The sequence below is a fragment of the Typopeltis vanoorti genome, chromosome 23 (assembly GCF_054136105.1).
Source record: "Typopeltis vanoorti isolate ZY-2024b chromosome 23, IOZ_Tvanoo_1.0, whole genome shotgun sequence".
Taxonomy (NCBI): domain Eukaryota; kingdom Metazoa; phylum Arthropoda; class Arachnida; order Uropygi; family Thelyphonidae; genus Typopeltis; species Typopeltis vanoorti.
This window is the reverse complement of record NC_143571.1, coordinates 42,610,384-42,620,750: the sequence shown is the minus strand read 5'-3', so window position 1 is coordinate 42,620,750 and position 10,367 is coordinate 42,610,384. Positions and strand designations below refer to the sequence as shown.

The following is a 10,367-nucleotide window of genomic DNA, read 5'->3' as shown; positions in this document are numbered from 1 at the left end:
AGCAACAGAGTACTAAAGGTGATGAACACTGTCCATCTTCAAAAGTAAAATGGTACCAGAGAAGAATACTATCCTCCTGATAGAAGACACTGGTAGATTGTTTGTGTATTTTATGAATGCAAAAGGCACCTTTGGAATTCTCTATTTCATACGTTCGTTATTGAATGGGAGATGTGATCGAATAAGAAATGAGGCGATACGTTATTGGCCGTACATAGCCCAGTACACAGAGGCGGTACTAACGAAGGTACATGGAAATAATATTCTGGAGGCTATATCGATATTTCTGGCTGTAAAACGGATTGTCAGTAACTTCTTCTTGGGAGTCCAACTAGTCCTCGGCTTGCTATTGGTTGGACGCACTCTGATCTGCAAAAAAAAAAAAAAGAGAATATCAGAGAAACAGAAACATGCATCACGGTTACGTAGTTGTAGGCAGTTCTTTTAAACAATAAAATCATTTACACTTGAAAGCAAGATATGAATGACACATTATTTTAATTAATTTCATTTGTTTTGAATATCATGAAAAGTATAGCGCCGATTTAAAAAAAAAAAAAAGTTAAGTATGTCTGCTACTTGTGATAGCATTTTTTTAATCATAGTATCAAACATTAATCATGCCCTAGGATGCGCTGGAGGCTAAATCAAAAATAAAAAAAAAAAAATAAAATAAAAAAAAAAAAATATATATATATATATATATAGAATTACTAAGTAAACACTTTGCAAGAGTATATCATCCAGGCGGTGACATTGCAGAAATGAAGGAACCGATGGCTTATACGGGAACTGAGATGAATGAAATGGAGGTGAATAACATGTTATAGAACCTTAATGTGAATACATCTGTGGAATTGGATGGTATACCAGCTCCAATCTTACGTGAAGCGGCAAAGGAATTGTCAGTGCCCTTGACCATATTGTTCAATCTAAGTCTCAGCTCAGGATTAGTCCCGAGGGGGGTGTAAAGATGGGGAAAATAGTTCTATGGCATAAAAGAGTCTCCAAGACTGCTGTTGCAAATTAGTAACCGATCACCATATCAGAAATCCTTGTCAAAGTATTGGAGAAGTTAGTCAAGGGTAAAATACCGGAACGGATAGATGGAAATGGAATACTGTACGGGGAGACAGCATGGTTTTGTGAAGGGTAGATCATGCTTCAGTAACTTGCTCACGTTTTATAATACAGTGACGGTTGAATTGGATAAGAGTAATGGGTTTACAGTGATACTGCTGGACTTTGCAAATGTATTTGACAGGATACCACATGGAATTCTAATCAGTAAACTGCTGCGCATGGGGATGGTTATAGGTTTGGTGAGATGGATAGAGGGGTGGTTGATGGAGAGATATCAGAGAGTCGTTTATTCTGGAGTAGAGTCCAAAAGAAGATCTGTGACTAGTGGTGCCACAGGGTTATGTTCTTGGACCACTGCTATTTAGTTTGTTCATTAATGATATAGGAAAGGATCTGAGAGGAACTGTTAGTTATTTGCCGATGATCCAAAGTTGGGGAGAGCATGATGTCAAAATTTTGCAGGATAATTTCGATAGATTGGCAGACTGAGCTAAGGAGAATGGATGTCAGTTTAATGTAGCAAAGTGTAAGGTTATGCATTTTGGGGTGAAAAGATTATCAGCCGATGTATACCACATTGGCGGAACCATACTCAAGGAAATTGACGAAACCAGAGACTTGGGAGTGTTAGTGGATAAGGAATTAAAGTTTAGATGGGTGGGGACATAGCAAAAGTGGCTAAAGCAGTTCATCAGATCACTTGGTTACTGAAAAATATTTGACGAGCAGAGACAAGTAGGTTATTGTTCCTCCTTATCGAGCCTTGATAAGACCCCATCTTGACTATTGTGTGAGCTCAGAACTAGGCACCAGGGTTTCTTGGTAATGGGGAGGAGATAGAGAGGATCCAGAGATGAGTGACAAGATGATAGCTGGTCTATGGAATGAACCTTACGAGAACGGGTTGAAGATTTATGAGTTACAGAAACTGGTTGATAGGCGGAAAGGGGGCGATGTTATTAAGACATTTAAATCACTGTGGGGTTTTTACAAGATTAATTCAGAGAAAATTTTTCAGACCAGGTGTCGTGGTGGGAGAACTAGGGGCCATCTATGGAAACTGAGCAAGAGTATAGTTAGCAACGGTGTTAGAATTATGTTTGTTACTTGGAGAGTGGTGAATGAGTGGAATAAGCTGCCAGAGTCTGTTGTAGGTGCCATGACTGTGAATGAGTTCAAAGCAAAGCATGATAGATAATAATAATAATAATAATAATAATAATAATAATAATAATAATAATAATAATAATATATTACAATGAAACATTCTCTTCACTAACTGTATATGGAACCTGTTGAAATGCAAAAATAAGATACTATGAAGTTTATATGCAAGCAATTCTTTATTTCGAATTCCTCACTTTCTTCATTAATAAACAACGTGATGCGAAGGGAAGGAACAATAAGTTGTATTTAATGCTTTAAATAACTCAGTTCGACCTCACCTCATCTTTTGCAAATGATGGACTGCTCTCTATGTTAAATCTGTAAGCGCCACGATTGGCTATTATATTGGAACAGTCTGGTTATGTTTCAGTCTCCTTTAAGCATTTGGTTTCGAGATTATTATTTCAGATTTAAGCAGAAATATTTACTTGTGAGACTATTGTGTGGTGAAGTTTTAGAATTACAATTTTTATTATTTTATTTATTACTATTTAATGTGTATTACTAGTTAATATATATACATTAATATATATAAACGACCTTCCGGTCGTTTCCGACCTTAGGTGACTTTGTAGCATTGCCCACAAAGTCAGATTTTTTACAGAGTAACTCACCACTGCTTTTCATAATCCCACAATATTTTCCGGGCTCGGGATTGGCATGAATACGTCCCATATGGCTGGGACGTATTCATGTTAGCCATGTGTGTTCACAGGCCCCGTTTGCCTGTTCTGGGGGACAAAAAACCAGAGTTCCCAGATGACAAAATAAATATCATTTTAATGAATTGTTTTTTGTTTTATTTTAATAAAAAAAAAATCACTGATATGAAAATGACATTTTAATGTCAGTTAGCAGCACACACACACACACACACACACACACACACACACACACACACACACACACACACACACAGAGAGAGAGAGAGAGAGAGAGAGAGAGAGAGAGATTTTATTTCAGCAGTAAGTTAGTTGGTGATAAGGTATTTTGGGCTGGTTATTCTCCTGGCTTCTGTAGCTTAGTCAGTATAAATGAAGCCCTTTGGTCGGAAGGACCTGGGTTCGATTCCTGTCCAAGACGCGAGGAACCATCTGGGTTCCTCACGTCTTAAAAAACCCCAGAAACTCGGGTTTTTTGTCCCCCAGAACAGGCAAACCGGCCTCGCGAACATACGCATTTGCAGACATAAAAATTGTTCACCCCCCCCCGGCCATCGCCAGACTCTGCGACAAGCCGAGTGGGATTTCCTATAGTTTCATAATCATAGTGGACCCTGCATTAAGTGGGATAAAAGCGCTATAAAGAGGAAGCATATCCTTCATGTGTTTATTTTCTCCTTACAAAAGCACAGGAATCTTTCCTCAGCACATTTTTGACAACAGAATTACGTTTCTTCATTATATAGAGTAGAAATAAGTAAGTTGCATTGATGTCCTAAACCGTTGGAAGTAAATTCTGCTAACTAGCGATGCTGTTCATCGCTATTCATTTGCTAAATCATTACATGCTCTAAATGGCACGCAATCTTTATGCGTATAATACCTTTGACTGAATAATTCAGCAACCGAACAATCCACTTTATAAAAGCTTGTTACTGTACGTGCATGTTGAATCGAACCAGCAACAAATTCACTAAAATCAACACACTTATACACTCCATTAATGTAATGCAGACTCGCCGTAGTGAGACCAACGCTAGAAATATTTCGCATTCATCATACAAACTTTAAATGCTTTCTTCGTGTTTTCATAAGAGTCCTTTTTGCTAACTCTCACTAAATATGTTCGCTTGTTCCCTTAATTAATGCATAGGATATGAGTATGAATGATTTACGGTTCTACTACCACTATAAAAGCGAATCGTGCATTTGTTAGTATTAAGAAGTATTGTTAAGAAGCACAAAGTGGTACGTGACTAAAATGCATTTCCTCAAACAAGCTTTTAGCAAGTGGGTGTGTAAAAAGGACAATCCGCAAATCAGTTATTCAGACTGCAAAGCACATTCTATTGTTCGATATTATTAGACGGCTGTTGTCACTATCCTCAGTTACCTCCAGACAGTAGTTCAAAATAGAGGCGGCCAAATTCGATTGTATGACTTAGTGATTTTAATCTTTGGGTAGTAGTTCATTGTTCAAATAAATCAAAGAGTCCAAAACGGAAGAACCGAAGATATAGTTTCCATATAAACTTAATGCTCATGTATGGGGTTTTCGTGAAGGAGAAAGTGTAGAAAAAAATGTAAATGAGTCAGGAAAACAAAAAATATAGCAGGGAAGAAATTTATACAAAAATGAAAAACTTTATATAAATAAATAAATAGAATAAAATGGAATATAATAAAGGTTAATACATCTTATTCTACTTACTGTCTGTACATTCATTTTTGCAGGAGTCGGCACGATCTTAGGAGATTTTGCCCTCTCTTTCTCGTTCGTGTAAAGAGCAAGTACCAGGGCGTATTCCAGAAGACTACAGAACACAAATCCGATACATAACGATAACCAGATGTTTAAGGCAACGATATACGATACATTGGGTAGATTTGCTTGATATTGCTTTGTTACTATTGTCAGCAAACTTGTTACTCCCAGGGTCACTCTGGCAGGTACAGCTTCCGGTGGTATCCAGAAAGATAACATGGACATAAACACAATGAGCACAGTGGGCATATAGATGTTGGTCAAGTAATATCCGCCTCGCCTGTGTAAGGTTATGATTGCCTGCAAGCAGTCGGATTGACCTGAAAAGATAAACTGAATGTGAGTGTCATTACCATCCATATCATCATCATTTTCTGGTATACCTTCAAGTGATGAAAGGAATATTTTGATAATTCAACGTAATATTTCATTAATATTTTCTTTATTCATATTTTTTCCATATTAATATATATTTTTTGCGAATCCTACCCACATGAGATTGTAAACCTAAGGTACTATATGTTTACATGTGATTTCTTCGATTCTTGGTCAAGAATTTTTTCCCAAACTTCCTGCATCCATCATGTAGCGTTTTTGAAACGAGTTGTTCGTCGCATGCATATTTTTTGTGTCATTCAACGCTTTATATAGATGTCCTTTTTATACAGTAAACTCCAGAAATTTTGAGAGTTCAATCAGAAATTAGTCCCAGGACCTTCTGCATGTGTAAACGACGTAGTTAAATTTAATTGCGACTATTCAAGTATTCCGGAATAAGCAATTTTGTTAGAACTTTAATAGACAAAATGTCAATTAAAGGAATGTAGTTCTCTTCAAAAAATGGTGAAAATCTAAATCAACCACTTGCAGCATGAATGCACAACCAGTGCAGTCTTGCTGCTAGTCGCGATATGGATCGATTTTGTTGCAGATGGTCTAATTCCATTTATGGCGAATGGAATTGTAAATTTCGACACCTGTAGTCACGTTGTACGTATTCTGTTTTGTTCATTCAGCTGAAAATTATTTTGCAGAATATTTTTTACCTGCATGACAACATTGCTTCCTGCATTTAGTTCATCCAGTTTTAGTCTCCAAATAATTCTTCCCAATTCAAACCAGTCCGAGACGAGTCCCTTGATAAGGAGTTTTAATCAGTTTAACGCAACTGGTCCGCCATTCCTCTGCTGCATCCCTCCAAGGGTATTTTATGTTTGTAGATATGTGTTTACGGGGGACGTTTTCCTGTTGCGAGGTTAAAACCTGGAGTTTTAAATAGGAAAATCTTTCCAACTCCATACGAGACTGGCTAACACACCTTTACTTGAAAACCAATGATAAACGCTCTTCTCTCTTGGATAGAATTCGAACCCAGTTTTTTTTTTTTCAACAAAAGAGCTTCGACTTTACCAACTGAGCTACGGAGGCATCAAAATAATCCTTCCCTGTGTTCAACCATTTTGATTTTTGTCGCTTCATGCTCGATACTTCTCCATTATACCGTATAATGTATAAAGCCTAAAAAAATAGTATCAGTCGATTAATTAGGTCTCTTTATGTAGAACTGTGTCTTACTGTGTTAATTTTGATTATGTTTAAAACAGTTCAACAGTTTGCAACTTCCTAATTATAATTCACAGGTCTAAATTATATTCTTACCAAGAAGGGTTGTTCCGTTGCATATGTTGGCAGACAGCTTACCAATATCGAACTGGGGAAGTATAATGTAATCGTCAGCGATTACATTTTCCTTTTCTGTCCAGATCATCCTCATTTCTTTAGATGGATGGGAAACTACGAAAAATAAATAAGAAACAACGAAAATAATTAAAACTCATGGTGCGAGGTTTTTATCTATATATTAATATAGGAACAATGACATAAGCTCTAAACTTGATAATGTCTTATAAATTAAAGTAAAAAGAACACACCCAGAGCAATTTATAAATTGCTCTGGAAGTGTTCTTTTTACTGAATTACTTCTTTTAAAAAAACATGTTATTTTAAAAGATGCAACAGAGGTTTCTAATCTGTTTCGATTTTTATTTTCGTTTGTGTATAATATGAACTGAAAAATATTTACATTTTATTTTTTCTGCTTCGTATAAGCGTCTGGTCCTCAACCTGGATTTAGATTTGCTGTGTTTTAATTTTTAATATTAATGCTTTTGCATAATACAGTACTTGTTAACGTTCTGACTCTATAAGATTTCAAGAAAAACGGTCGTTTAAGGATTTTCAATTTTTGTTTTATTTACAAGCGATTCAGAACTTTGTTCTTTCTCTCTTTATTGAGTTACAACTAAAAATAAGATCCTGAGTGGAATTTTGTGTATTTCGTTTTTACTTTTATATGCTTGTTACTTCTTTGAGAACAAATATGCTTGTTATAAATGCAGGATAGATATTTATTTAAAATAGTAATGATTTTGATTGTTTGCGAGGACTAGTTCTATCTCATGTCTCTGTCATTTCGATCAAGGCAAATCCCTTGTTTTATAGCTCCATAGGTTCAGAAGTCTTGTCAGACTCTAAGGCATGGCTTTCCACACGGGAATATAAATTAATAGAGAAAGTGTCAAAGAAATGGTTGGCTTGCGATTCGGAGTTTAGTTGCCGACAGTGAAAAACATAAGAAAACACAACAAAATTGTAATAATAGTGTAGTATTCCAGTAGAAGATATAATAATTGACTTGCTAGAATATGCGTAATCAAATTCTAACTTCACTTATGCATGCTCTGAGGCAAATTTATTTATTTTGAAAAAGAAAACAGCCAAAGAATTCTCATTTTTCCTGTTGAGGAATTCTGATTCTCTAATCACTAAGCGTGCTGAAAATAGTAGAAAATATTCTTAGAATTCCTGAAGTATTTATTAAAATTATTTATCCAAACTAACAGGAAAGTCGCATTCTTTCGATTACATCTGAACCCCCCCCCCCGCCTCTTTCACAAACAGAGAAGTGCAGTGATGACCGAAATCCATGCACTGATACGCGGAAAATCCACAGCTGCTTACGAAACCCAGTTAGCAGCTCTGTTAATATTTATAACCACTGAAATTTCGAAACAAATAAAATTAATTATAATTTAGAGTTATATCGACATTATAACCACAGGGATAACCTATTGCTGTTGCCAACCAACCAGTCTCCCGACTCCTCGTCTAATGTCTTTATTCCCACCTGCGTGATTAACTCCCTGACATTATTCATCCGATTTTATTCTCCTGAATCCTATTTCAGCATTATATTAAGCTAGTATGTTTGCTATGCCTCGGTTTTCGGTGGTATCGTATTCGATCTGTTGCTTTGGGAAAGTATCATAATGAAGATGGGTAAGTCAATCCATCCAGAATATGATTCTGAAATATTAAATTGTTGCCAATCCTGGAGAGTGTTTATGCTATTTGTTATTTGGTATACTCTCTCTCTCTCTCTCTCTCTCTCTCTCGTGTGTGTGTGTGTGTGTGTGTGTGTGTGTGTGTGTGTGTGTGTGTGTGTGTGTGTGTGTGTGTGTGTGTGTGTGTGTGTGTGTGTGTGTGTGTGTGTGTGTGTGTGTGTGTGTGTGTGTGTGTGTGCTTTCTTTAAGACAAATAGAAATTCCTAGCTACACTACTTACGGCTCATCATGATAATATCACATTTCTGTGTATCATGAGGAAAGAGATGCAAATCCATATCACAGCTTACTTCCACTGACAACCTAATAAAAAATGTTAAAATGAACATTAACACTTTATACACAAAACAGAAAATATGAATTACATTAATATTGCTATGAAAGTATTTATTCTATCCAACTGCCTTCAGTTTCTTGTTTGTATAATAGACAGGTTGATTCTCCTAATGATTTCTAGAATTGGATTCCTTTTTGAATCGCTAGGAATACGGAAAACCTTAGAGTTGTAAATCGCTAGAAATTCTACTTTCATTCTGAATTGTATTCAGTCGCCTCAGAGATAAGAACGTAACTTTTGATATCTTCACGAAACATCAGAATCTACTCTGACGTTTTGAATATTTTTAAAATAGCATTAATAAAACTATATTTAGTGTAAAAATTATTTAATGATAATTTATAATTTTAATTGTTTTTCTAGTTTCACTTTCCAACATACTTAAAAATCTTATAAAACCATATTAAAGTATTCTAGAAAAAACAGAAAATATTTACAATTTTAGGGGGAGAAATTATTTTATTAAAAGTTTGAATTGTTTTTAAATTATAGTTTTATTCTTCAAATGAGCTAATGTCAGTTCCTCCACAGCTTTTATCATATGAAAACTATTTCTGCTATAAGATTCGGTGTAAGATATATCGATAACTATAGTGTGGTTGCGATTATTCGATACCCTATAAAAAACAGGTGTCAGATGAAATAATGACAATCAGATAGTTACAAGTATTTCTGATTCAAGTTTTTTTTTTTTTGGTTAGATGGATAAAGCAATAATGCTTTTCATATTCCCCTTCATATATAAAAGGAAATGTATAGATAGGGTGTTATTGAGCTATAACTATGGTCATGGCGGGGTAACGTCAATAGTCGAGCTTCAGTTAAAACTTCATTGGCTACAGCATTGCCATCTTTAATCCTCTTAATCTATATTTCCTGAATTCAAGTTATTATAATATGTTCCTATTATTAGTTAGCGATTATAATATTTAAAAACGTGGGTAAAAATTGTTATGAATATAGAAAAATATTTCTTTTTTTTTTAAGATTCCAATAAAATATGAAGTAAAATATAAATTACATTATTATTACTTTTAAGAAAAATAAATAAAATGTTTGCACAAATTGTGATAATGTGGATTGATGATTTCACATCAATCTCAATTTTATTTTCAAACTAATTTTTTTTAATATGTGTAAATCGAGCGTGACGCTAAACTCTCTCAGTCATTCCGTTATTATTATATAAAAAGCAATTTATATATATATATATATATATATATATATAAGAAGGATAAAGTTCTTTGGGACAGGGAAGGAAAAATCTGAAAATCTGAAAAATAATGTACTTTATATTAAACTTTATAATGAATGATAGACGAAAATTGTATCCTCTTTTTAGAGTATATCAAAAAGTATCCTTTAATTTCTGTATTAGATATACATTTTTCTGTCAACTTGTTTAAGTATTATTAAAAGTCTACATAAAACTTCTAATCTTCAAGAATCAGGAAAATCTTAAAACTAAAAATTCAATCGGCAAATTTCACATTTGTGTACGAAATTCTCGTGTATAAACTAACTCGTAATTCATTAACGTGTTGGCTTAAACTGCTTCTTATTGTCAATCCACCCGACGTCTTAAAAAAATCTAATTTTGATAATGATACAGCGGCTAGTCATACTGCAATAGTCCGCCATATTTGTGTTTGTTAAAGTATGTTCTCTGTGGTCGGTTTGTCTGTTTTTAGGGAGAAAAACCAAAGTTTTGATTAGGAAAACTCCGCCTAGGAAAGCTACAGTTTTTCAAACGAAGGTAACTTTGATTAACTGGAAACGCTTAAGATATTACCTTAAAAGCAAAACAAAGCAAAAAAAAAATTCTCACGCCAGAAATTAATGCAATTATAGCTTAATAATTGCATTAATTATAGCTATAATAAATAATTAGCAATTATTAAGCTATAATTATAGCTTAATAATTTCTCAGTTAATAATCCCAACTTTGT

The 10,367-nt window shown here is 34.5% G+C and overlaps 1 protein-coding gene across 1 annotated transcript in view; it reads right to left on the bottom strand.

Moving 5' to 3' along the window:
* Positions 1 to 201: 201 nt before the first annotated feature.
* The window catches only part of LOC150093805 (glycine receptor subunit alphaZ1-like), a 34,705-nt gene continuing 24,539 nt past the window's right edge, over positions 202 to 10,367 (bottom strand). The window contains exons 3-6 of the mRNA XM_090412520.1: positions 8,302 to 8,384; positions 6,337 to 6,471; positions 4,624 to 5,060; positions 202 to 369 (exon numbers count right to left, since the gene is read on the bottom strand). Coding sequence (XP_090268646.1) covers positions 202 to 369; positions 4,624 to 5,060; positions 6,337 to 6,471; positions 8,302 to 8,384 — 823 coding nt within the window. The remainder of the gene's footprint in view (positions 370 to 4,623; positions 5,061 to 6,336; positions 6,472 to 8,301; positions 8,385 to 10,367) is intronic.